The sequence below is a fragment of the Mus caroli genome, chromosome 11, assembly GCF_900094665.2.
Source record: "Mus caroli chromosome 11, CAROLI_EIJ_v1.1, whole genome shotgun sequence".
NCBI lineage: Eukaryota > Metazoa > Chordata > Mammalia > Rodentia > Muridae > Mus > Mus caroli.
Window position 1 is genome coordinate 111,007,337 of NC_034580.1, and position 25,794 is coordinate 111,033,130.

The 25,794-nt window shown below is 53.8% G+C and overlaps 3 protein-coding genes across 9 annotated transcripts in view; 2 read left to right on the plus strand and 1 right to left on the minus strand.

Moving 5' to 3' along the window:
* Positions 1-490: 490 nt before the first annotated feature.
* Slc9a3r1 (SLC9A3 regulator 1) lies at positions 491-17,975 on the plus strand. Its single transcript, XM_021177749.1, has 6 exons — positions 491-1,102; positions 13,165-13,326; positions 14,040-14,193; positions 15,871-15,911; positions 16,825-16,914; positions 17,132-17,975. Exons 1-6 carry the CDS (start codon positions 677-679, stop codon positions 17,324-17,326), a joined length of 1,068 nt encoding a protein of 355 aa, XP_021033408.1. The 5' UTR covers positions 491-676; the 3' UTR covers positions 17,327-17,975.
* Positions 17,976-19,589: 1,614 nt separating this feature from the next.
* Positions 19,590-24,568, minus strand: Nat9 (N-acetyltransferase 9 (putative)). Of its 5 annotated transcripts, none has more exons than XM_021175722.1 (7): positions 24,530-24,568; positions 23,458-23,543; positions 21,855-21,964; positions 21,326-21,469; positions 20,405-20,464; positions 20,114-20,208; positions 19,590-20,024 (listed from the first exon to the last, which is right to left on the minus strand). In XM_021175722.1, the coding sequence occupies exons 2-7, from the start codon at positions 23,532-23,534 to the stop codon at positions 19,785-19,787; spliced, it is 726 nt and encodes a 241-aa protein (XP_021031381.1). In that variant the 5' UTR covers positions 23,535-23,543; positions 24,530-24,568; the 3' UTR covers positions 19,590-19,784. The 5 variants fall into 5 exon arrangements, with proteins under 5 accessions (XP_021031381.1, XP_021031380.1, XP_021031379.1 ...); XM_021175721.2 differs by lacking the exon at positions 24,530-24,568 and adding an exon at positions 23,822-24,103; XM_021175720.2 differs by lacking the exon at positions 24,530-24,568 and adding an exon at positions 23,822-24,103 and having other exon boundaries at positions 23,458-23,546.
* Positions 24,192-25,794, plus strand: part of Tmem104 (transmembrane protein 104) — a 58,864-nt gene continuing 57,261 nt past the window's right edge. Inside the window, exons 1-2 of one of the 3 annotated variants that reach the window (XM_021175718.1) lie at positions 24,192-24,303; positions 24,921-25,033. In XM_021175718.1, the coding sequence (XP_021031377.1) occupies positions 24,989-25,033 (45 nt within the window). In that variant the 5' untranslated portion in view covers positions 24,192-24,303; positions 24,921-24,988. Of the gene's footprint in view, positions 24,323-24,727; positions 24,840-24,920; positions 25,034-25,794 lie in introns of those variants that run through there. The other 2 variants (XM_029483317.1, XM_021175719.2) reach the window with 2 other exon arrangements.

Sequence of the window (25,794 nt, forward strand, 5' to 3'; positions counted from 1 at the left end):
TAAGTTGGCTCTGGGGAGGGGGAGGAGTGAGTGTGGGGAGCATGGGGTGGTTTCCCCAGCAACTGTCGCTCCCCTCCCTCGGGCCAAGCTATGCAACAGGCTTTGGCTGAAGGCGGTTAAAGCGTTGAGAATCCTTTACCCAGAGACTGGCTCTTCTAAATCCCCCTCCACAACGTGGAAACCAGAGCGGAGCCCGTGGGGCCTCCGGGCTCAGTACCTGGAACCCCGCCCCAGCCCCGGCCTCGGCCCCGCCCGATCAGCCCAACTCTGCACTTGGTAACAAACACTTCCACTTCCTGGGCTCTCTTTTCTTCTCCCGCTGCGGGGTGCCGCGCCGAGTGCAGGCCACGCCCCACTCTCCTGATTGGTTAGATTTGTTCACCCTGGCGCAAGAGCCCGGTTCGTGATTTCTGATTGGTCTACTGTGATCCACACCCACCGCACGGCCCCGCCCTCGGGCTTAGGAGCTGGGGCGGGTTCTGGAACGCTCAGACGCCGCGCAGGGCGGGGATTGGCCGGCTCCCTTCCTGTGCGTTCGCAACCGCGGTTCCCGGGACACCTGTTCCCTGTGCCCCGTGCGGTGCTCAGCTCCTAAACTCGAGCTCAGCGGCTCGGGGAGAAAGGTCGTGAGTCCCCGGCCTCCGACGGCACCCGCGCTGAGCCTTCGCAGATCGAGATGAGCGCGGACGCAGCGGCCGGGGAGCCTCTGCCCCGGCTCTGCTGCCTGGAGAAGGGTCCAAACGGCTACGGCTTCCACCTGCACGGGGAGAAGGGCAAGGTGGGCCAGTTTATCCGTCTGGTAGAACCTGGCTCGCCGGCCGAGAAGTCGGGGTTGCTGGCCGGAGACCGATTGGTGGAGGTGAACGGCGAGAATGTGGAGAAGGAGACGCATCAGCAGGTGGTGAGCCGCATCCGCGCGGCGCTGAACTCCGTGCGCCTGCTGGTGGTCGACCCGGAGACCGACGAGCGTCTCAAGAAGCTGGGCGTCCCGATCCGGGAAGAGCTGCTGCGCCCCCAGGAGAAGTCCGAACAAGCCGAGCCTCCAGCGGCCGCCGACACTCATGAGGCTGGGGACCAGAATGAGGCCGAAAAGAGCCACTTGGTAAGTGCGGGTTGGGCTTGGTGTGGGACTAGGATTCTAGAGCGACTCGGGCGCCCCGGACGTTCAGCACTTTCTGAAACTTGAGCAGCGAGGAGGAAACGGCTTCCGCCCTCTGACCCGGAGCCTTTGCAGTTTCTAAGGCGAGCTTCGGAGTGCGACCAGCGACCCCACCGCCCTGTCCGGGCTGGCTGGGGAGCGGAGCTCCTTTGCCGCCTGCATCTCCTGACTGCTTGAACTTTGGGAAGACGGCGCAAAGAAGCCCAGTCCCCTTCTCTGCTCCCATTCCTTGGATTCCGCCCCACAACCCGGACTCATTCCTGGTTATCCTTGCCTGCAGCTAAGCTAAGAGCTCTCCCCACCACCACCCCCGCATCTCCCTCCCTCCTTCTTTCTACTCTCTTCAGTCCCTGTGGATGGTAGCTCAAAGTGGCTTAAAGGCTGAGTAACTAAGGGTCCCTGGGAGGGTCCCTTCAGCCCTACCCACATCCTGGGTCCTCTAGTTTGTGCATCATTAACTCACACCGGTTGGACTTCATCCTTCTCAAGACTAAAGTGACTTCTAAGAAAGAGAGGAAGTCTCAACGTCTTGGAGCTAGGGGTGGGGGTGGGGTGCCGGGAGGAGGTGCAGAAGCGTCTTGGGGGTGGTGGCTTTGCCACCCCGGAGGATTTATGGTCCTCTGGAATGTGAGGAGTAAGCGCTCGCTAGCTGGTATCTGGGAGCCTGGTGGGAGGACCTTAGAAGAGGAGGAAAAGGAGAAAGATGGGTGGGGGAGGGAGCAGGAAAAGGCCAAGCAGCGTCCTGCAGAGCCGACCCTCGCAGGTGGTCCCGCCCTGGTGTCTCCTCTGCTCAGTCCATCGATGGCAAGCCGGCTGGTTGGGTTTTGCTAGTGGTTGGTATTTCCCCCAAACAACCCCAGTTTGGATCAGCTGCTGGAGGGGCAGTTGGCAAAACAGGAGCTGTTGTGCTGAGAGCCTCCCTGTCCGTTAGAGAACAAGGTGGGAAGGAGGCCAGGTTCAGGGATCAGACCCTGGGAGCAGGGTCCCTTCAGTACGCACTGGCTCTCTCTACCTGGTCGATACCGCCGCCACAAGTAGATCAGCGGTATCCATGGAGCCAGGAAGATCCTCCCTCCACAGGGAAAGGGCACTGTTCAGCCCCGTAAGGTTGAAGGCGGAGCCTGAGAGTACCAACTGGTTTGGTGGAAGTGAGGTCACCAGAAGCCCGGTTCTGCCAGAGTTTGACTCTGGGAATGCCAGGGCCACCAAGTTCCCACTTCCTGCCAGTGCCAAATTGGCATCGGTAAGCAGTAGTAGAGCCCCTGGCAGCAAGTTGGAACAGGTGACCTCTGCTCTTAGGCACAAACCCAATTTGAACTTTGTGCCCTGTCCATTGATTCACCATTCATCCCCCACCCCCATCCCCACCCTTCCACCCCCCCCCCCCCCCCGCCTCCCATTCTTTCCTTTGGACTTTAGCACCAGCACAGATAGCCAGCAGCCTCCCCTCACTCCATATACACACCAAGTTGCACTCTGATTGTACTGTTGGGTGCTGGAGGGCAGTGGCGAAGCTGCTGCAGAAGGCTCTGTATCAGACTGTTTTGTATCTAAAAAGTCTGGGGCTCCCTGCTGGCAGATCTGTCTTCCTGAGAGGACAAAGAATCAGCATCCCTAGGTGGTAGTGGGACACCTAAATTTGTGTAGATCCTCCCTTGGGCCAGGAGAGTCTAGAACCATCATGGGGCATGCCAATCATTTTCTGAATTTGATCTTCCCCATCTCTAAAACAGGAGCAGTGGCAGCGTGGCCTGTCTTCTCAGTAGTTACGGAAACAGTAAGGAGCACTTGTGCCCCGTTAGTTCACTGTTGCCCATGAAAACCCCAGTCCCTTCAGCTTTGTTCCGCTAAGTGTCTCTCTCTAGTATAGAGTCGCCATATGATATGAGGAGCCTGCCTGTAACATTTTCCCACACCCCATCCAATATTGCAAAATGTGCCAACAAACACCAAGGAATCCCTTTCCTCTAAATATAAGGCACCCAACTGAGATCTGACAGTGCAGCCTGTATTTGTTTTCAGAGTGGGAACTGCTCTGTTAATCTCAAAGGTGTGAGCAGGAGAAGGCTGTTGTAGAGACTGGCTGGTCATGGTGGGCCAGGAGGAAGCAAGGCTGGTGATGACAGGAGCCTGGAACACTGGTGGCCATCCCTGGGAGCCCACTGAGGCCCAGGAGGTAGACAGAGGTTTCTTCTCTGAGACAGGGTTTGATTGTGGCCCTCTGGCTGCTCTGTAGACCAGGTTGTCCTCAACTCACAGAAGTTCTCTTGCCTTTGCATCCCAAATGCTGGGGTCATGGGCATGCTCTGTCACCCTGAGCCTCCACCTTGTTCCTAAAAACAATATCCCTCACTAAGACCTGGGACTTTGAGCTTTGTAGGGGTGGTTGGTTTGTTTTGAGATCGGAGCTCACTATGCCATCTTGGGCTGGCTTGAAACTATGTAGACCAGGCTGGTCTTGAACTCGCAGAAGAGCCTTCTGCCTCTACCTCCTGAGTGCTGGAATTAAAGGTACACCCGGCTGGAATTTACAAATCTGGCTAAGCTGGTTGAGCAGTAAGCCTTAGAGATTCTCTGTCCTCCACTTTCCCAGGGCTAGGATTATAAACCTAAAACTCCTCGGTGGGGTGTTTTTTTGTTTTTGTTTGTTTGTTTGTTTTGTTTTTGGTGAGGGGGTTGGTCTGGGGATTGAACTCGGGTCCTCATGCTTGTAAACAAGAGCTTTGTCATCTATGCTATCTCTCCAGCCCTTCACCTGCCTTCTTATTGTTTTTCCCTGCTCAGTGCCAGACATGGAACAAGGCCTAAATCCTTGAGCTTGTCCAAAGGGGGCCCTAGGCAGCCCTCCTGAGCCAGCTCGGCTGTCCTGGCTGGCCTGCCTGGAGCCCAGTTTCTTCATCTCCCTAAGCCTCTGTTTCCTATTGTGTAAGTTGGGGATGATGGCGGTGACCTCATGAGGTTATTAGGATTACATAAGGATGTGTGTGTAAGTCACTCAATACCTGGCACTAAGTAAGTGCTCAGTAAATGTTGATTGTTGGCATTTGAAGTAATAAATAGTTCACAGGGATGATTTCTCCCTACCTCGACAGGTACAGCTGGCCAAGCCCAGCCCTCAGAAGCGCTCAAAGATCACTGTTGTTTAGTGTTTATGTGATGAGCTGGGTGTGGTGGCTCAGGCCTATAAACCCAGCACATGGGAGGTAAAGGCAGGAGGATTGCCAGTTCAAGCCGAGACTGGGCGACAGAATGGGATTCTGCATCGATATTTAATAAGAACAATAATAGTTCTATGTAGTGCCACAGACCTCCACAAATTTGCTATCCACCCTCTTACTCTCGGCCACAGCAAAGATTCAAATCCCCTCAGGCAAGCTGTGTATCCCTGTGGCCCTGTACACACTGTGCTGTTGGCCTCTACTACATGGGAAGCCCCGGGGCACAGCCTTGGGTTATTCCAATCGCTATTACCAACTCTGCTCTGTACCTACTCTAGGGAGGTGTTCAATAAATGTTATTTGAATTAATGAGTGAATACATAGTAGCTATAAAGGACCTTTATCCCAGTTCATCCCGGACCAGCACACCTGGGCTTGTTTATGCAACCAGTCCACCCAGAGATGGAATTCCAGATAGAATCAACCTACTCCTTGCTGACAGGGAGGCCAAAAGTGTAGGCTTTAGGGTCAGGCACAGACAGTAGCCTGGAGAGTCTCCACTCTGCAGCTTCCTGGCTCTGAAACGCAGGAAGTTCCTCAGTCCCTGCAAACCTTAGCTCTGGTGCAGCGAGACAGGGTACCAGTCCCCAGCCTGCAGGGCTCTTAGGCAGATGGATAAGATGCCAGGCATGAGTGTGAGAGCACCCAGGTTCATCTGGGTTCCTCCCAGCTTTGACCCTGGTCTAGAGGCAAAGGTGGTAGTATAGCTACCCCAGGAAGCAAGATTAGGTAGGTGGGCACAGTGAGTGAGCTGACAGGCGGCTGACTCCTCCGCAGGCAGCTGACAGGTTTACTTTGGCTAAGGTGGAACTTCAGAAGGGCATCCTTTGGAAGGAAGCTGCTGGTTATTTGGATTTGAAAAAGACAGGTCAAGGCCCAGTGTGGTGATGCACACTTTTAATCCTGGCACTCAGGGAAGTGGAGACAGGTGGATCTCTGTGAGTTTGGGGCCAGCCAGTGCTACACAGTGAGACCCTGCCCCGCAAAAAGAAAGAGAAATGGATAGGTTGTGCCATATTGGGGATCATGTTCTCTACGGGTTAAATGACAGAACCCCTGCTTCTCAGTTCACCTCGGCCAGTTTGTCTGGAGTGATTGTTTCCTAGACAGAACGGGGCTTTCTCTGGAAACCTCAGACTTCCCCATCTGGAGCCTCTGGGAAAGTGGGAGGACGCTGAGACCTCAGAAGGCCAAGGAGCAGTGTCAAAGTCTGCTAGAGCTGTGACTCTTCTCTGAGGAAAATGGACTATAATGGCTGATCATACGGTCCGAGCCTGCCCCTAAGGTAGAGCGGACCTATTTGGAAAGGAAACTTATTTAATGCATGTGACCACCATCATAAGTGGGTCTCTTATGGGGTGGAAATAGCTGTTAAGATGGTTCTCCACTAGCAAGCAAGGTGTCTTGGCTCCCCAGTCATCATTCCATTGTGTCTATACCTCTCTTTGGCCACCCAGTTGGGTCGTGCTTCAGAACCGGCTCTTCAGATAAATCTGGACTACATGAGGACCATCACAGAGGCAAAACTCACAGGCTTCTTTGTGCACAGTGATAATCTGTCTAGATTATCACTACATAAGGCTACAGGTTCACATCCCAACAACACAGACATACAAAATTGGCAGTTCGGGCTGCTTGACCCCACTTCCCACAGGAGTTGGAGTAAGAAATTCTTGTTGGGCCGGGCGGTGGTGGCGAATGCCTTTAATCCCAGCACTCGGGAGGCTGAGGCAGGCGGATTTCTGAGTTTGAGGCCAGCCTGGTCTATGGAGTGAGTTCCAGGACAGCCAGGGCTACACAGAGAAACCCTGTCTGGGAAAAAAACCAACCAAACAAAAAACACACACACAAAAAAAACCCCCACAAAAACAAAAAAGAAATTCTTGTTGGAGCCCGTGCTTTTAGGCATTCTGTCCTTCAGAAAAGTGTGGAGACCTCCTATTAGCTTAGCCCAGAAGTAGTTCGTATCCTTTCATGGGTGGGGTCCACCCCTCCCAACCCTACCTTCCCTTGCTAGTTGTGCCATCCCTCCCCGATCCCCCAGCCTCTGAAAGCACAGAGATTCCAGGAGGCTGGCCTTGAAGGTTGCCCGAGCCTTTCTTTCCTGCCAGGTAGAACAGCCTAACCTTATTTATATCTCCAGCCATGACAATGTCTCAGTCCTTGTATCCTAAACAAGGACACTGTAGATTCCCTGGAGTCAGATGGCTTCTAACAGCGGCATGGCAACATGTGGAGAACATTGGCCAGCTTCAGATCTCACTCCCATCACAGACAAAAGCAGCCTCTTCTGTGTATGCGTTAGGTCACGGGCCATAGCAGCTTCACAGAGCAGAGCATAGTTGGGCTGTCTGGTAACTGACTTTTCAGCCACTGGCCACATGTGATGTCCAAGCGGAAGTACTCCGAACATGAGAACTGGTTCAGGTTGATACCCTTCACCTATCATTCTTGGAACTAGAAGTGTTCAGAATTTTGGGTGCTTGCCAACTTTGGAAGATTTTCCCAAACCTAAGATATAGGGGCAAGACCCAAGTCTATACACAAAATTCATTTGTGTCTTTTTTTTTTTTAAAAGAATTATTTATTTATTTCATGTATGTGAGTACATTGCCACTGTCTTCAGACACACACCAGAAGAGGGCATCAGATCTCATTACAGATGGTTGCGAGCCACCATGTGGTTGCTGGGATTTGAACTCAGGACCTTGGGAAGAGCAGTCCGTGCTCTTAACCACTGAGCCATCTCTCCAGCCCTCCACCTGTGTCTTATACACCTGGTGGTAATCACATTTTGTTTAGAAACCAAAGCTTCCTAGTATGGAATTTTCCATTTGTGATACCATGCCAAAAAAAATTTCAGATTTGGGGACTAGGAACATAGTTCTGTCGATAGAGTGCCTGCCTAGCGGGCATGATGCCCTTTGTTCTGGGCACAGTGGCACATGTTCTGGGCCTGGTCTTCTTGGAACTATAGGTGGAGGGTCATTCTTTCATCCGTAATGAGTCTGTGGCCGGGCCAACCTGGGTTACAGGAGACCCTGCCTGGGAAAAAGAATCAGATTTTTGGATCAAGTTGTACTTTGGATTTTTAGGTTAGGAATACTCAGCCTGCAAAAATACAAAAAAGGTAAACTACCCAGGCAGTGGAGGCAAACATCTTTAACTCCAGCACGCAGGAGGTAGAGGCAGAGGCAGAGGCAGATGGATCTTTGAGTTGGAGGCCAGCCTGGTCTACAAAGCAAGTTCCAGGAAAGCCAGGGATATACCAAGAAACCTTGTCTGGGGTGGGGATGGGGAGAGAGAGAAACTTTTAGGGGAGGGGGGTATTTGGTTTGGTTTTTTGAGACAGGGTTTCTCTGGTGTAGAGCCCTGGCTGTCTCCTGGAACTTATTTTGTAGGCTAGGCTGGCCTCAGAGATTCACCTGCCTCTCCTTTCCAAGCCCTGGGATTAAAGATGTGCACCCCCACACTATTTCAGATTTTTTAGGCAAATCAGTACATTGAAATGGTAATATTTTGATTACAATGTGACTGTCTCTTGGGGGAAGGGGTGGAACTCACTGTGTAGACCAGGCTGGCCTCCTGCTCACTGAGGTTTGCCTGCCATTGATACCGTGCCTGGGTGTTTTTTTTAATTCCCCAAGGCTGGTATACGCCATCGTTTCTTCAGTTCTGAGTTCAAGTCCTGGCCCCTCCTCTTATCAACTGTATATAGTGGAGCAATTCATTCTTTAAACCTGGCTTTCTCCTCTGTGAAATGTGGGCATATCTATCTCCCTTACAGGATTACAATTTGGGGCTCATATGAGAAAAAATACCTATGGCCCCAGCCTAGTGCCTAGGACACACTAAACAGTCAGTAAGCGGTAGCTGTTATTTGTTTCTTCAGTAGCAAGCCAGCCCCCGCTTCACAATGAGCTCCTTGAATGTCCTTGCTTAGTCTCTTGGGACAGCCCATAAATCGGCAACTTCTGGGAGAAAGCTTGGGGGTTGGCAGGGCCGGCAGGAAGGCACCTGGCGGCCAGCCTTGGATGGGGTCCAGCCAGGCAGCAGCCCAGGTACCAGCCTGCTCTGTCTCAGGCCTCCCCAGCCTGGGAGAGAACTGAGCGGAACTCTGCTTCACCTTAAGTCTCTGGCCAGCACTGAGGAGACACTGAGGGACTAGTCAGAGTGAGGACCTGGCTCGGGGCCTCTGTCCCAGGAGTATCAGTGTCTCGGAAGCAGCACCCACTTTAGCTTTCCTGGTTCCTCCTTCTACCTGGCTCCTCCAAGGGCCAACCAACTCTCACACGTGTACACACACACATACACACACACTAGCAATTGGGACCAGACCCATTCTGATCCCAAGAAGCTGCAAGATCAAGGACGAGGGGGTAGCATCCTTCTTTGCAGACATTACTTGGCCTGTGGAGATGAAAGAGGAAGGGTCCTACAGGGAACTCCAGATGATGACACTTTCAGCCTACAGTGGCTGAAGTGTTCCAGGCCCCTGACCATTCCCCAGCCTGCCAGAGGGATAGCATCCCAGGCATTATGTGGCAAGCCTAGGCAGAATCAAGCCTGAGTCCACAGGGGGAAAACAATAGCTGTCTTCCACAACTAAGCAGCAATGTCCCCAGCCCCTTCTCTTCCAGGTTTCTCCTCCCTGCCTCCCTCTCTCCCCCATCTCTATCTGGGACTCCTTCCCCTGTATGGACCAGCAGGGCATCAGATATATTTTCATAAAGAAGGACTGGGCTTTCTAAGGACAGCCTTTGAAAGTGTCTCCTGGCCGCCCCGGTGGTCTCCCTACTCTCGGTGCCCATCCCCCTACTAGGGCTTGGTGCTGGCTGGCCTCTGGGAAGTGGTAGAAACTGCCTGGGTTGTTTCTCCTGAGCCCATCACCAGGGCATCAGCCCAGGAGGGGGCTGGGCCCAAAGGGGCTTTGGTCCCCCTAGTAGTACAATCTAGTAGCCTTCCCTCGATGGGGAGTGGGGAGCAGCCTTGGGCCTGCTCCCCAGAGACAGCACTGGGATTCGGGTATCGGCTTTCCCCAGCCTTCCAGGTGGCCACGGTGGTGACTATTGAATTCCGTGCCCCCATCCTCTCTCTCCCTGGCCCACAGAGCAGAGCGTGGGTGGAGATGATGGTGTGGCCACTCAGGGTGGGGTTAAGACCCTGGGTCAGAGGGTCAAGGGGCAGCCTGGGAACTGAGAAGGACCCTTTAAGGAGGCTTTGGAGACAGTGCTCCTGGTCCTCTGGAAAACTGAAAGAGAGGTCCAGTCAGTCCAGCCTTGACCATTCCAGTCCATTGACACCACCCTCTGCCACCGTTGCCTGGGGCTCTTGCCTCCTTGTCTCCAGTCTCTCCTGAACCAGTCCTGATTTTCACTTCCAGCTTGGAAGTTCCTGTGAAGGTTTACACAGCCTCTGACCTCATGTCCCCATGAAGGTGTCCTCCCCCTCTCGCATGTCCCACGCTATGGAGCCCTCGAGTTGGCACAAGTGCAGGACACACACACCAAGCCTGGGACACTGTGGAGTTTTCCCCCTTTATCCCTTTTCCCAGAGGCAGAGCCCAAGCTTGGATACCTTGCCCTTCCCCCATTTCTACTTGGCTCTAGGCCTGGGAACTAGGGGCCTGTCCCCAGGGGACCTCCAAGCTCCACCCAAGCTGGGATGGGCTGACTCAGCAGCCACTTTGAGTGACAGCTCCTGAGGACTGGAAGAGGACAGGCTAGTTTCTCTGAAAGTTGAAAACACTCCCCCTCCCCTGCTTGCGAAGGAAGAGACCCTCTAGAGCAGCAGTTTTCAACCTTCCTAATGCTGAGACCCTTTAACCCAGCTCCTCATGTTGTGGTGACCCCAGCCAGAACATTTTTCTTGCGACTTCATAACTGTAATGCTGCCACTGTTATGAGTCATGAGTATGATACGTAGATGTGCTGGATATGTCATATGACCCCTGCGAAGGGGTTGTTCAACTCCCCCAAGAGAGGTCGAGACCCACAGGTTAGGGACTGGTGTGGAGAATTCTGAAAGGGACTCATTAGTACTGAAAGTTATGAGTGCTGGGTGGAGTGGGGCTTTCTGGGTAATACCACCCACCCTACCCTGCCCCCCCCCCCACAGACCCTGAATCAGCCGGAGCCTCGAAGAGGGTGTTAATAGAAAATGTCCTATCCCCTTAGGCAGGATCCTCCCAGTCTTCCTCCTGTTGCTAAAAGGATGCAAAGTGGACCTTTGAATTCTGATGGTAGACGTCACTAGAAAAAGGGACACTGAGGTGACACTTGCTGAGGAGCACTGGGAAAAACCCAGAGCACACACTTGAAACCCGGAAGGTGGTCATAACAAGGCAATCTAGCCCAGCCCTGCCGACTCGGGAGTCACCTCTTCTGAACCCTCAGCCTGGTTCTAGCCACAGTGCCAGCCTAGGCTTGCTCACAGCCCCGTCACCGGGCCAGGCTTTATCCTTCCACTCGGGCTGGGGTTTTGACTGAAAGAGGTGTGGAACCTCCCGGAAGGAAGCCTGTGGTTTGGTTTCGTGAGCTCCCAGACACCCAGTCAATGCGAAGGGAGCCTCCACTGTCTGTCTGTCACTAGGCTCCCCTCCAGATGGGCTGCCTGGTTCTGGACCCAATGCTTAAGGACAGACAAACTGATGTGGTGGGGGTAAGGCAAGCAGCTCCCCAGTGAGACGGCTGTGGGATGTCTGGGGTAAGGGAACCCTAGGGGGAGGGTGGGGAGGAACCTGAGGCTGAGATTCCACACGCTGAGGGCCGCAGGAGGTGTGTGGCTAAGGTAGAAAGTTGAGCCTGTCCTGGTGGTAACAACTGGTCAGACCTGTTTCAGCTCACCTAGGCAGCCTGGGGGAGGGCCTGATGGCAGCTCTGTGTGGGGGATTAGCTGGAAGGAAGCGAGTCCTCACTCAGAACTCCCTGGCGCTGGGAGGGCAGCAGGAGGGGCTAGATCCCAGCAGGGTGAGGAGGGGCCTCCTGTGGTTGCCTTCTCTTGGCTGCCCATTTGGTTGTCTTTGCTGTTTGGGGTGAGTGATAAATAGCCACTGGGGAAATCCCAAGTATCAACTTCTGCCTCCACAAACCCATCCAACATCCTGAAACAGGTCCACAGTGCCGCCCAAGCATCCTTCTTCCACCTTTAAATTTTACTCTGTGTGTGTGTGTGTGTGTGTGTGTGTGTGTGTGTGTGTGTGTAGGTTGCAGAGTGCCATGGTCAAAGGACAACCTGTAGGAGTCACCTCTCTCCTTCTGCCACGCGGTCTCTGGAGATGAAGCTTAGGTGGTCTTGGCAGCAGCAAACACCTTACTTAACTGGATGAACAGTCTCTCTGGCCTTCTCTCCCACCCTCCCTTGCCTTTTGTACCCCCCACCTAAGGATTTGGGTTTCCGAGCAACCTGGTACACTACCCTCCCCCACCCAGCATCTCAGAGGTACTGGTTCCCCAGGAGCAGGGACAATGGCAAAGTGTTGGTATGCAGAGGGACTTAGTGAGGACAATGGCTACTTCCAGGTCTGCCAGGAGCCACTGGGAGCTCCCAAGCTTTATACTGTGTCATTATGTCATTGTGCCTCAAAGGCGGTCACCTACTGAGGGTAGGCAGATAGCAATATAGCAATAAGCACCTTCTAAAAAGGAAGCCCTGGAGGCTCAGGAAGGGGGATGATGCGCCCCAAGCCACAGGCTAGTCAGGAAGCCCCATGGGGTAGGTGGCAGCACCCTGATTCTGGCCACCTGTCAATCAGTGTGAGCATCAAGAGTCCACCTGTCAATCAGTGTGCCTGTGAGCATCATCAAAGCTATGGCACCGAGCTGAGCCGCTGAAGAGAATGAAAAATGTTAAAAGTCGTTCCCAGCCGAGTGCACAAAAGACAGCTGGCTGTTTGTGTCCTTTGGGAGGCCACTACCCCGCCCCCCATGGTGACAAGAGAACCAACTCTTTAAGTTGTCCTGGGCGGGGGGGGGGGGGGGGGGGGGCAAATGTTGTGGATTGTGGTGTGTGTGTGCTCTCTTCCCCACACGAAATACTTTTAAATGAAAAATGACAAACTCTGCTTTCCGGGCCACAGTTTTTTATGACGTTGGCCCTGCCCCCACTTTTCATAACCTCCTCCCCATATGAATCCTTGGGGATTAGTGAGTGGAGCCCCACCCGTCCCGCCTCCCTCCACCCCTGTTCTGTTGCTCCCTATGTCCTGGGCTGGATACAGAGCTCCTGAGGACGGTCCCATCCACCCCAGGACCCTTCATCCCGACACCTACAGGGTTTCAGGTTATCAGTCTCACATTTGGCTGGGCCGTCTGGTTCATCGGGGTCAGGAAGTGGGCCCACGAGAGAAGAAAGGCTTTACTGTAAACAAGCTGTCCGGCTTTCAGTAAACAGCTATCCTTGCCTTCACAGCAGAGACCAGATACGTGGGCCAGGTGCCCACTCGTGAGCCTCAAGTATCCAGCCAGGCCTAGGAGGGCCAGATGAGCCTTGGGTGGGGCAGGATTCCACCCAAGTAAGACCAAAACATGTAATAGAATGACAGAGAGGGAAACTAGCCTCGTCAGGGACAGCCGCTTGTCCAGAGCCCCTCAGTCTGCTTTGGTGCTAAGTGTCCGTTCACATCTTCCTAGCCCTGAGCCAGATTCTCTTGTATTGCTTTCGAGTCTCCGGTCACCAATGGATCATTCCAAATCCTTCTAGGTGGGGAGGTAGAGTTGGGCAGGGGGAGCAGAGAAGACAGGGTTGGGATAATATGGAATGACATGGGCGCTTCCTACATCCCCACAGCGCGAGCTCCGGCCCCGGCTCTGCACCATGAAGAAAGGCCCCAATGGCTATGGCTTCAACCTGCACAGTGACAAGTCTAAGCCAGGCCAGTTCATCCGAGCAGTGGACCCAGACTCACCAGCGGAGGCGTCTGGACTCCGGGCCCAGGACCGAATTGTGGAGGTGATGTCCTGTACAGTGTTCACTAGACTCTACCTTCCTAATCTTTGGTGTTAGGGGACAGCCTTACACCATATGTGGCTTGGTTAGCCCATGGGAAATGGCCAGCACAGAGATGCTAGGAGGAGAGGGAAGGGAAGCTGGAGTAGCAAGTTGGGCGCATGGACAGGCTGGCTGGCTGGCTGGCTGCTTTTCCCATCTCGGGTTCTAGTGTACCAAGTATACACTCGATGCACAGGATTTACCAGCCAGAATCCAGACAAATGCCCCGGGCCTCCCTAGGCAGCCTTCCTGATACCTGGTGTGAGGCGAGGTTAAAACCCCTCTCCTGAGCTCAGCTTTGAGACACCCCGTTGTTCGGCTGTGCTCTGAGAGGAAATGTGAACTAAAGGCTTGGGCTGCTCCCAGAATCACAGTCTGAGAACCTTAGAGCCACAGATCAGCCTTCCAAGACTTCTCACTTTACACGTGAGAAAACCAAGGCCCAGAGCGGGAGGTCGGAGGCGAGCTCAGCCTGGGCTCCCAGGCCTCTCCTCGCTCACAGCTGTGTTTGTGTAGTCTCCTCTGGGTATTTTCTTTGGCTTTTCCCATTTGTCCTGCTTCCCAGCTGACTGTCCGAGAACCACTGGAGGCACGTGAGGGAAGGCAGTGTTCTCAGGTGGGGTTCCCTCTGCCCGCTCTCCCCAGCACCCCGTCTCTGCCCTGCCTCCTCGCAGGTCAATGGTGTCTGCATGGAGGGCAAGCAGCACGGCGACGTGGTGTCCGCCATCAAGGGTGGAGGTGATGAGGCCAAGCTGCTGGTGGTAGACAAGGAAACAGATGAGTTCTTCAAGAAGTGCAAAGTGACCCCATCCCAGGAGCATCTGGATGGTGAGTTCATAGCTTGGTGCCCCAAGCCAGGGGTGTGGCCGGAGCCTAGGGCTGGCCAGAGATGGGGGAGAGTTTCCCCATTGTTCTTTCTCCCTCCCAGCAGCCATGGGTTGGTAGGCAGGGGTAGCAGCGGTGGCCCAGGAGTGTCTGGAGGTGGCAGGTTAACCGCAGTTAAATGGCATGAAGGAGAGGGTAGGGTTTCTATCAGTACCAAGGCATGGCTCGAGTCCCTCCCTAGTCCAGTGGGTTCCGAAGCTATTCCTCTGAGAAGAAAGAGTTAACTCCTGGGCGGCCTCCAGCCTCTGCTGGGAAGATCAGAGTCCAGTGACAGGGGCCCAGCACTCCCCTCCCCTCTTTCTGTCAAGTTACCTTGGAAACTCAGGCTTGCTGGCTCTAGAGAGCAGTGGGTCCCCTTCAGTTCCTGAGCCCCTGCCCTCCCCCACCCTCATCTTGCCAAGCCTGGCACCTCCTCCTGTCTAAGCCAAGCCAAAATGAGAAGGCAGGAGGGGCTGAGCACCCTTTACTCCTGAGTCCAGACCTTTTCCCTTTGGAGGGAGATCTGTGCTACCCTGAAAGTGAAACCTTTCGGGACTTAGCAGTGGGTGGGGCCTTCGGGAGGATCAGAGCTGTAGCAGGTCAGGGTCCACATAACTCAGTTCCCCAAGGGGAGGGCTAGCGTGGCCAGTCCTGTCAAGGGGAAAGATTCACATGCCATATAACCAAAGTATATAGAAGCACCCCGCCCATCCTTCCTTGTCTCTGAACGTGGAACACTGCCTGCCTTCACAGGCCGAATGGGAGGCAACTCCAGGCCTGGCTTTCTTTACCACTGGCCTCTCCTAACTCCATCCACAACACTGTCCTTGAACCTTCTTGTCCCCTCATTTCCAGGTGGCAGATAGTTGGCATTGTTCTCTCTCCAGGGCAGCAGGTGCCAACTATATAATCTGAGGTGTGGCCCCAAATCCGCTGTCATAGCAGCAACCCTTGGGATATGTGAATACCTAGGCCCAGCTGTATACGTGGGAGATCAGGACAGCTTTACAGTTCTCCCTATCTGCCATCTGAGTCTCGGGGATCCAACTCGGGTCATCGGGCTTGGTGGCACGTATCTACCCACCCATCTCTCTGGCCATAGGGGAACCTGGTTTTGACTGGCCACCCTAGAACCCCATCCCATCTTAACTCTCTAGCAAGCTTGGCAACTTGACATGCTGGATCATATGGCAAGCTAGGATGAGAAAGATAGCTCAGTGGTCAGTCACTTGATTGGTGTATGGGGGTGTGGGGTTGTGTATTTGGTCCCCATGGAATCCATCTTGTCCACCACAGATTGCCAATCTGCATCAAGTAGCACTCCTCAAGTATGATCCTTCCTGATCCTCTCCAGAAAAGTCCCCCATTTGCCAACTGAGATATATTAAACATAAGTTTTGGTTGCAAATGAGGTATTGCATGGTAGTGAGTGGTATGGGGGTGGGGGGGTGTCTTGTTTTCTGAAATTATCAAACAAGTCTTTCTGTGTACTGGGTCATCAAAATGTCAAATGTACACGCACTGGGTTGCAGCCAAAAAAAGTTGAAGCCACTGGCCTCCGGTATGAAGTCTGGAGTCCAGCCTCCTCTGTTCTCCTCCTGCAAACTTTCTGAGCTGACCTTTGCTCTCTCCCTCATCTAGGCCCCTTGCCTGAGCCCTTCAGCAATGGAGACATACAGAAGGTAAGGGGGTCCCCTAACCCACTACCCACATCTCTGTAGGGACAGGGCGAGTGGTGGCACGGATGAGACTGGCTTAGGCTCACACATCGGGGACCAGTTCCAAATTCTTCCTGAGTTTCGAGTCTTAGGACTGCCAGAGTACCCCAGCCCCTGTCAGGGGGCAAAGCTGTCACTTGGGAAAGGCTAGCCTGGGGCCCCTCTGCAGCCCCCGCCTCCAACTCCCACCATACAGAAGAGGCCATTCTTCCCCCTAAGAACAGAACCTCAGTGTCTGGCTGCTGGTCCTACCACTTCCAACCCCTCCTCCTCGGGCGGAGGGGAAGGGGGTGAGGCTGGGAGCCAGCCGAGGCCATGGAAGGACCCAGGAAGGGGCTGAGTGCCAGGCTCACACCCCAGCCAAAACCTCTACTCAGGCATGGGCTGTCTCAGAATCAGACCATGGAGCCAGGAGTGGGCAGGATCTGCTGAAAGGCTCCTCATCAGGAGACCTGGTGGAGGCAAGAATCCAGCCATGATCCCAGCCTGCTGCCACCCCATCCATGGTTCTAGAACACCCGATCTATCTTATCTCTCAAAGACCCTGGTTAGCTACTTTGGAGTTAAGAGATCATGAGTGTTCTTCACACCAAACAGAGAGGAAGGACCCAGGTAGCCTTGTGCTCCAGGAGCCCCTCCTGGGTCACTGGTCCAAGTGAGTCAGTGCTCAGGAGTGTTAGGGAGGATGAGCGGTCAGCAGTTCTCCGCCCCTGCCTAGGTGATGGATGGAACCAGGCTGCCCCAATCCTTTTAGGAATGCAGTAGTATAAATCTGGAATCTGGATGGATGGCCAAGGCCTGAGTGAGGACCCTTCTCTCCTCAGGAGTTTCCTTTCCCATTCCCTGCCCAACACATATTTTCTCCTCTCTGTGCCAGGAGAGCAGCCGTGAAACCCTGGTGGAGCCAGCTTCAGAGAGCCCCAGGCCAGCCCTGGCAAGATCTGCCTCCAGCGATACCAGTGAGGAGGTAGGCTGGCCCCATGGGGGTTGGTTACGGGAAGCCATTTCCAGGCTACTCTGGTTCCTGGCACACTAGCCTGCCCTTGAGGTCATGTGCTGAGGTGCAGTTTGTTCTCATGACCTGACTACCCTGGCCATTGCTCCAAGGGATCTAATCCACTTCTCTGATGCCAGGGACTGGGGATCCCTCGGGTGGACATTTGACTCCTTCCTCTTCTTTACAGCTAAATTCCCAAGACAGCCCCAAGAGACAAGTTTCCACAGAGCCCTCATCTACCTCCTCCTCCTCCTCTGACCCCATCTTGGACCTCAACATCTCCTTGGCTGTGGCTAAAGAGAGGGCCCACCAGAAGCGCAGTAGCAAGAGGGCCCCGCAGATGGACTGGAGCAAGAAAAACGAACTCTTCAGCAACCTCTGAGCATCCCACCTCCGTGGGCTTGTGCTAGAGGGTGGGGCTGCCCACCCTACCTAGCTCCCCTTCTCTTCTCCCCAGGTGCCCACCAATCAACATTCAGATCAGCATCAGCACCCACCCCACTTCCTGACAAATCTGATTTTTCTAGAATCCTGGAGAATGTTTGTCCTGTCTCCCTACACTTCCCTGAGGGCTTCTTCCTACCAAAGTGTCCCCTCACCAGTCTGCCCAGAGCATCACTGGGACCTGCACTAAGCAAGGACCTTTGGACCAGACAAGAAGTCTTCCCTCAACTACGTGTGATGACCAAGTCCAAGGTTGACCAGGGACTGTCTACAGCAGCCACAGCCACTGTGCACAATGGACAGGGTGCCCAGGTCCTCGGAGCTTTGGCTTGGCATCTTGGGTTCATTTGATTTTTTTTTTTTTTAAGAGTGTAGTATTGAGATTTTAGAGTTCTTGTTTTCATGATTCTTGTGATTTTCCTGGTCGTTGTACCCAGGGCATGGCAATGGCCTCATCCTTAAAATGTTATTTCTACTCTCACCCTGAGAGACCTGGGCAGCCAGGCTTGCCCCAGGCTGCTCGTCCTGAGCCAGGTGCCACCACTGTAAGGAAATGCCTTCAGAAATTCACTGGTTCCTTCAAAGTGCTCGAGCCTCTGTGTCTTCCTTTGTATCTTTGCCTTCCAGCCTCGCACAGGGCAGGTAGTGTGGGTAATGAATTCCCAGGCAGAGAGGCAGGATGTACTCCTGGAACACCCATCTCAGGATCCGGCCACCATGGGCATGAATGACTTTGCAGCTACTCTGCGAGCCAGTGCGCCCTGGGGTGTGGGACGGTAGGGATGCTTATAGGGACTCTGGGAAGAGGAGAGTGACAGGAGAGTTCTGGGGCCTCTGAGCACGACAAGTGGAATCTTAGTGCAAAGCTGGGTCCGGGATATGAGGACTTGACTCTTCCCCACCCCCACCCTGTGTATTCATCCTCCTATTCTCCCTCTCGTCCCCCAAGGGTGTAGATTTTCAGTGATCTGAGCCTGCCCCAGACACCTGTGTCTCCCAATGGCCTGACTGATCCCAGCACTTCAGAAGAGTAGACCACTTAGCCTCCGGACACATTGTGTGGCAAGGTGGGATAGGAGGGACTTTGCGAAGGGAAATAAATATACTGCCTCTCTGTCAGGAGGCTTTTGAGGGCCCAGGAGGGTCCTAGGACCGGGGTGTTCAAGAAAAAGGGAGTGTGGCCCAGGCCACTTCCCGTTCACCTGTTCTACAGGAAGACCACCCAAAACCAGGTCGCTGGCCTGAAGGACAAGTAAAGACGAACTGGCTGAGAAGCCCTGGAGCTCTGGGTTGGGAGAAGGGCCAGTCATTATCTGGCCATCTTAGCATTAAGGTCTGGATTCCTTACAAGAGCCCATCCTGTGCCTGCCTGCTCGGCCAGCTCTGTCCTCCCTTATCCACCCACTCTTCTAAGAACCCTTTGACCCCAGGTGGAGGTCCCCAGGCTGGTGTAACAGGCCTAAGGATTGCCCTTCAGGGCTTGGAGGAACCCCTCCCTATCTCACCTGCTGGGTGGAGAAACCTTGGGGGAAATCTTTGACTCTAAGCTAGACCAGAACTCCTGGCTAAGGTCTGGAGTAGAGTCCAAAGGGAACCAGTAACAAGCTCCACTTCAAATTCAGGAGATATGGAGAACAGGTTTTTTTCCCCTGCAGTCTCAGGTAAGATGCCAGGACTGGGGGTTCTGGGAGATCTCGGCAGTAACCTTATCCGGAGCCATCTCTCACAAATGCACTTCTGTCAACTGTTTTGAAATCATGCCTGGCCTTTCTTCATGACTCCTTCAGATAACAAAGTGGAGTTGGGGGGGATGACACCCTTCGCCAGAGCCTAAAGAACTTTGCCAACAGTCTGGCCATCCTGAAACCGTGCCTCTGCTGCCCCCTAGTGACCAGGTTCAGTGCAGCTGCCCAAAGGCGAGGGTGATAGCTGAACGGAAGAGCCTGAAGTACATGTACTTGAGGGAGGGGTTGAGAGTTGCCTTCAGTTTCTCTCACCTGCGGCAGGCTCAAGGCTTCTCTGACAGGGATGCTCCCCAGATACAGGGAGCTATATTCAGAAGTCGCTCTTCCCTCAGACCTGTCTGGTACCAAGGATGCTGGGCAGAGGGGCCAACCCACTCCTTCACCATATCGCCTGTTTGACCTGCTGACTGCCCTCCCCTTCCCCAGGGGGAGGGTGGGTGAACAAACAAGGGAAGCTGCCCAAACAAGTGCTTTACTCAGCCAGGGCCCCAGGGAAAGGCTGGCTCTCCACATCCATCCGTTCCAGTCCCCACCTCCACCCTGACTTTGATGGGCTCCAGCCACTCCTTCCAGTGCAGTCAGGGTCAGTGTGTGGCTCGGAGTTGGCGAGTGTTCTTGACCACTGCTAACCAGGGGGGGACCATGGCTGGCTCAGGAGAGCCTGGCGCAGACTGAAGAGACTGCACTTGTGTCTCCCATGCAGCCGTCTGGCCTTGGGAGTGGGCAGTTCCAACTCTTCTGCTCGCTCAGGGGGGCTGTCACAGGCTCGGCCTTCCTGGTCCTGTAGGGTCTCTCTTCCATGTGACTCGTCTGCTCCAGAATCCACTTCCGCTCTGGCTCGCTCACTGCCAGCCTGAGTGTCACCTCCTGGAAGACGTTGCTCATAGCCACCTGTAGAAGCCAGAGAGTAGACCTACTGAGTACCACCCCAACACCAACAGCCCTGCTTCCCTAGGCATCCCCACCAATGATGCCCTTACCTGCTTAAAGTGAAGTTTCTGGAACATCCGAATGCTAGGTTCGTTTTCTTGCCCGATTTTGGCCTCAAACTTGGTCAGACCTAACTTTGTCACACCTCCAGTTACGGGGGGTGGGGGGTGGGGGGTGGGGGGAGCACACAGTAAAAGCTCCACTCTTCTAGCCTCTGGTCCCAGTCTGCAGTTGGGGGCCTGTCATCTGCTGCTCCCCCCTCCCCCCTCCCCCCACAGCCCAAGAAGGCTCAGCTGAGGCCTGCCCACCTCTACCCATGTGGTCAGTTCTGTTTGTCTTACCGTAGGACATGATCAGGAGAGAAGCCTCAGTGCCAAGTCCCTGCCGTCTGTAGCTGGGCTCTAGGAGAAAGAGCACACTGTGCCTGGTACCAGACACCAGGCTCCAGTGTGTACACCTGACAGGTACTGGCTCACTAATTTACCAAAACTCCATGTTAGCATTCTGCCCGGGAAAGGCAGGCGCACAGAAGTGGCAGGGCATGCGAGGCTCCCAGCAATCTGAACCCTGCTCCTTTTACCAGGGAGCTCTTGGCAGAAGCTAAGGACCAAGGACGCACAAGCAGACAGGGCTCCTGCACAGCATGGCAGGATGTCTCCTGAATCTCCTGTGGACCTCTGCTCTGTGGAGGATCTCCTCCCAAGCAAGGGACAGGTGGAGCTGTGAAGATGACAAACTCAAGGGCTAAGGGTGGGGAAGATGGACAGGTAGAGCTGTGAAGACGACAAACTCGAGGCCTATGGGTGGGGAAGATGGCTTTGATGCCTAGAATCCATGTGAAAAAGGTAGGTGTGGTGGCATAGACTGGGTGCCCTGGACTGGGGAGGCACAGCCAGCTAGCCTGGCCCACTCGGCAACTTCCAAGCTGGTCAGAAACCCTGTCTCAACAAAAAAAAAAAAAAAAAATGAAGACTTAAAAAGGTTGATGGTATGTGAGAAACAAAAGCCAAAATTGTCCTCTGGTGCACTCGAGAGTGCGTGCACGTGTATACACACACACACACACACACCCAGGCTAAAGGTTAGGGTCACACCAAGGCATCTGGAAGAAGGTGATGGACCCAAGGGTTAGTCACAGTGCTAAATGTGGGACAGGGGAACAATCAGCCACCGTCCAGCGCTAGCTGACAACAGCTGACTGAGCCAGCCCTGGGCACCCAGTTAAGCTCTCTGAGGTTCTGTGTGAGCCTGGTGAGACAAACCTGCAATCATGACCTCTATCTCCCCCAAGGTGGGGTCTTCCAGGTCTGTGAGGAAGAGGTTCACATCTCCCACCATGCAGCTCTCTTCAGGGGGGCGAGGCTGGGCCTGCCACTTCTCTGCATCCAGCACAATGAAGGTGCACTCTGAGGGCAAGAGGCAACAGGGTTAGTTAGCACCTGCAGACTTGATCTGAAGTGGCCTTCTCCAAGACATCTGTACTCAAAGGAACAAGGGACCCAAAGGGTAGGAGGACCTCTACCAGGCCACACACAGCAAGGGAGCGGGGGACAGCAGGGCCTAAACAAACAGCTAGAAATCAAATTGCTTTATTTTCTCTAAATCCCTCCAAGCCCAGGAAAAAGGAGTCAGCCGCGGGGATCACATCACTTTAAGCGGTTCAAGTATGAGCAACCTCTAAACTTGTCACCATCATAGCTTAGTGATGCCCCCCGGAGGGGCAGCAGCTGAGGAGTGAGAGAAAGGGAGGGGTGGAGGCTGCCTGGGGTGGGGGGTGGGGGGCCTCCTCACTGTCCTCATCTTCACACCAGCTACACTGCATCTCATACTCCTGCTGTAGGGTCAGCTGCTCTGAGGCTGTCAGACGCCGCAGTTCTTCTGACTTCATCCACTCGTGGTACCTGTGGGGGTGGGGAGGGGCAAAGGCCTGCCTTAGGAGAGAGATACTGACTCAACAGCATTGTGCTTCCTGGGTGTGGAAGGACAGGCCTGGAGGCTCAGCACCCAAGAGGTTAAGCCAGGAGGCGCAGGCGTTCAAAGCCACCCTGCGTTCCAGGAGACCCTTTCTTCAAAGCAAATGAACAGGAAGAGGGGGGAGTGTTTAAGCTCTGTCTGGGGAGAATTCTATGCCAGGCTCTCAACACTACAATATCCAAGCAGCAATGAAGTATGAGGTACAAACAAACAAGAATCTGACACTGGGTGTGGTGGCGCAGTTTAGTCCCAGCACCAGGGAGGCAAAGGCAGGTAGGTCTCTTTCTATAGCCTACATAGTTCTAGGCCAGCCAGAACTACCCAGTGATACCCTGTCTCCAAATAAATATACATAAATTTAAAAATAAAATAAAATAAAATACGGATGTGACATCCACTCTTTTCTGGTTTTGCCCACACAGGATAAGTGCTGTGGAGGTAAGGACGTTAGTCATTTTCACTCTATGTCTAAACACATTGTAGCTGGGCAGTGGCGGCTCACGCCTTTAATCTCGGCACTTGGGAGGCAGAGGCAGGTGGATTTCTGAGTTCGAGGCCAGCCTGGTTTACATGAGTTCCAGGACAGCCAGGGCTGCACAGAGAAACCCTGTCGGGGGGGGGGGGAACAAAAACAAAAACATTGTAGGTATTCAGTTAATATATAATCGATTTTTTAAAAATGCCCCACTCAAAAAAAGAAAAAGAAAAACCACAAAAAGTCTGAGTTTGTGCTTTCTGAGGTGAAGTGGGTATGGGTGGGCAGAAAGGGTAGGTTCTTTGCTCAGGCAGCAGCAGAGAGGGTAGCTCTAGGGGCCCAGCTTCCCACCCAGGCAATGTAAAACCAAACACTCCTCCAGTTCATGAGGGTAAGGATATGCCAGTCCAGCCTCAGCAAAGAGGGCTGAGGAGGCCTCTACAAGACAGGGTGACCGATCTCCCCAACGCAAAACTGTTGTCCCCTACAGAGCCAGCTTCTCAATCTGCCAGACGTTTGCCAACTAACCTCACAAAGAGTCCCTGTATCTCACTTCTGGCCTTTAAACAGTAGGCATCAAAATAATGAATTCAACATCTGGGACAAGCACACGTTAAGTCTCCAGAGGATATGCCATCAGTAATTTAGATGAGCCCTACACTTCAGCTTTATTCCTCCTGCATGTAAGTCCCACCCCCATCCCCCACTTTGAGTCACAGTCTCATTAAGTACCTCTAGCTGGCCTGGAACTTATTATATAGACCCAGCTGGCCTCAATCTCACGGAAGAGATGGACCTGCCTCTGTCTCCCAAGTGTTGTGCCAGAATCAAAGGTGTACAGCACCACACAAGTGACGTTTGTTAAACAAGACAGGCTCCTAGATTAAGACACCCTGTTTGCAATTGCCCTCCACGCTACAACCAGTCTGGTAATGAGTTAGTTACCTGGGCACGTGCTCGGAGGTGTAGGGTACCAAGACCACCTTCTTGCCCACTAGCATGGTGTTCTGATTCAGCTTCATTGTAGCTGCCTACTAGTGGGGAGAGTTAAAGACTTCAGAGCCCCCATAGTGTCTTCCCAACGCAGGGTGGGAACTGGAACTCTTTCTGTAGCAGTGGAGCTATGTTGACAGAAGGGCGTCCTGCCTTCCCCTCACAACGGGGATTCTAAAACTCTTGTAAGAGAAAGAGCCGAAGTGGTCAATACATCTCGGCTCTCACCCAGGGCCAAGTTCTGGCTCAGTTTCCAGCCCATTCCTACACAACGTGCCCGTCCACCCCCAAATGACCTGTTAACCCTTTTTTTAACCTGTTTCCAACCCTAGCCTCCAGCGTCCAGAGTCCACGTCACTCGGCTCTGGCCCTTCCGTTTTCCTGTCCCTAAGCCCCACTCAAAGTTCTCAGGCCTTCAGCCCTTTGCGTGGTTCCTCGCCCGTCTGAGCGCCGTAGTTTGCAAACTACAAAGCTCACAACCACCCCCTGCGGAGGAAGGCGTCCCCAACGACAGGCGTCTGTGTCTGTCCCGGAGAACCAGGCTTTCCGCATGCGCGTGGAGGGGCTTGCTGTCCGCTTCCGCCACGCAGACGGCAGCCGCAGAGCCCAATCCCGGCCCCGCCCCCGCGAGGCATCCAATCAGCGCTCTGCGCCCCTCCCCACGCGCTCGCTTGGAAGGGGGAACTGGGAAGCGTGCGCGTGCGCGTAGCGGGTGCTGGTGCGGGGCCCCTGGTGCCGGGTGGCAGCTGCGGAGGTGGAGGCGGTGGCCACTGTGCCCGGAAGCTAGCTGTGCTGCAGGTCTGGGACGGGCAAGAGGGTAGGACAGGGTGAAGATGGATGTGCATTTTAGAGTCTCACCTAGAAGGGAGGGGAAGGGAAGAAGAGGCTGAGGGACGGGCTCTGGAGAAGAGAGGGAGGTTTAAGGGTGGGAAACCCTAAAGCAAAGCAAAAGGCAGGTGTCGGAGCGCGAGGACCCATTTAAAAGAAGAGGCTTTGGGAAAAGGAGTTAGGATGGAGGGGCGACCTTGGAAAAGCTGACTCCCGCTGTGGGCGAAGAAGCAGACAGCTGTGTGGGCTGTCCTGTGTAGTAGTGAGCTCATAGATAATGAAACGGACGTAAGCACTTTAGGGTAAAGGGGGCTGTGATGGTTAGTGAGGCTTAGAGGCCCGGAAAGCCCCCTCAGTCACTTGGAGTGTGAGCAGCATCCAGGCACGGAGAAGTGCCTTGCATAGCAAGAGTCAAGTTAGAAGGCATGGTCCAGGGAGCCGCGTCCCACCAAGGCTGTCTCAAGGCAGATAGGGAGACCAAAGTGTCTGATTTAAAAGGGCTACAGGTGAAAGCGGCAGGCTGCAAACCCCCCACCCCCAGTCCCATCTCTGCAGTTAGAGAACTAAAGTCTACTCTTTTGTCTTAGGAGCTGCGGCTGCTGCTGCCACTGCATAGAAGTAACCTCTTGGACCAGCCCTTCCTCACTCTCTGGAGATGGCAGGCGAGATCACAGAGACCGGGGAGCTCTATTCTCCTTATGTGAGTTCTTCTCCATAAATGTGTTCTGCTCACTACCATGCTCCTGGTTTCTAGAGAAGCCCACTGCTGTCTGTGGACTATACTCATTATGGCCCTGGTTTAAATAGACCCTGGTGAAAAACACAACGGAAACTCCACATAGCTCCAGTCGGGTTCAGCTGTCTTGGCTCAGACTCATCAGACTCATTCCTCATTTGTTTATAATTTTTTAAAAGTTTTAATTTTAAATGATGTGTGTATGTATGGATATGTGCATGCCTGTCAAATCCAAAAGAGGGCACCAGGTGCCCTGGAGTTAGTTGTGGATGGTTGGATGCTGCTCTGCGTAAGTGCTGGAAGTGAACTCGGGTCCTCTGCAGGAGCAGCAGGTACTCTTAACTGCTGAGCTGTTTCTCCAGGCCAGTTCTCCTTCTAGACACCTATCAGAGAGCATCAAGCCAAACGTAGTCTCCCATAATGTCTATCTCAGGGCTCCCACAGATGACACACAGTTCTGCCAGCCAGATGGGCGGTCACCGACGGCTGTCGCCGTGGAGTTGTGTTCCTCTCAGTAGTCAGCAGCCTCTTTCTTCCTTCGCTAGATTCTAAATTGCACAACTCTTGTGGTCTTGGATGTCGAAAGAGGCGGTGAGCTGCAGAGTCTCCCAATTGCAGTTTGGTAGAGCATGCAATTATGACAATTAGAGCGATTGATTCCCCTCTGTCTCAGCTCCGTGGCCCCTGCACTCCCCCCCCCCCCACACACACACCCAGTTACATCC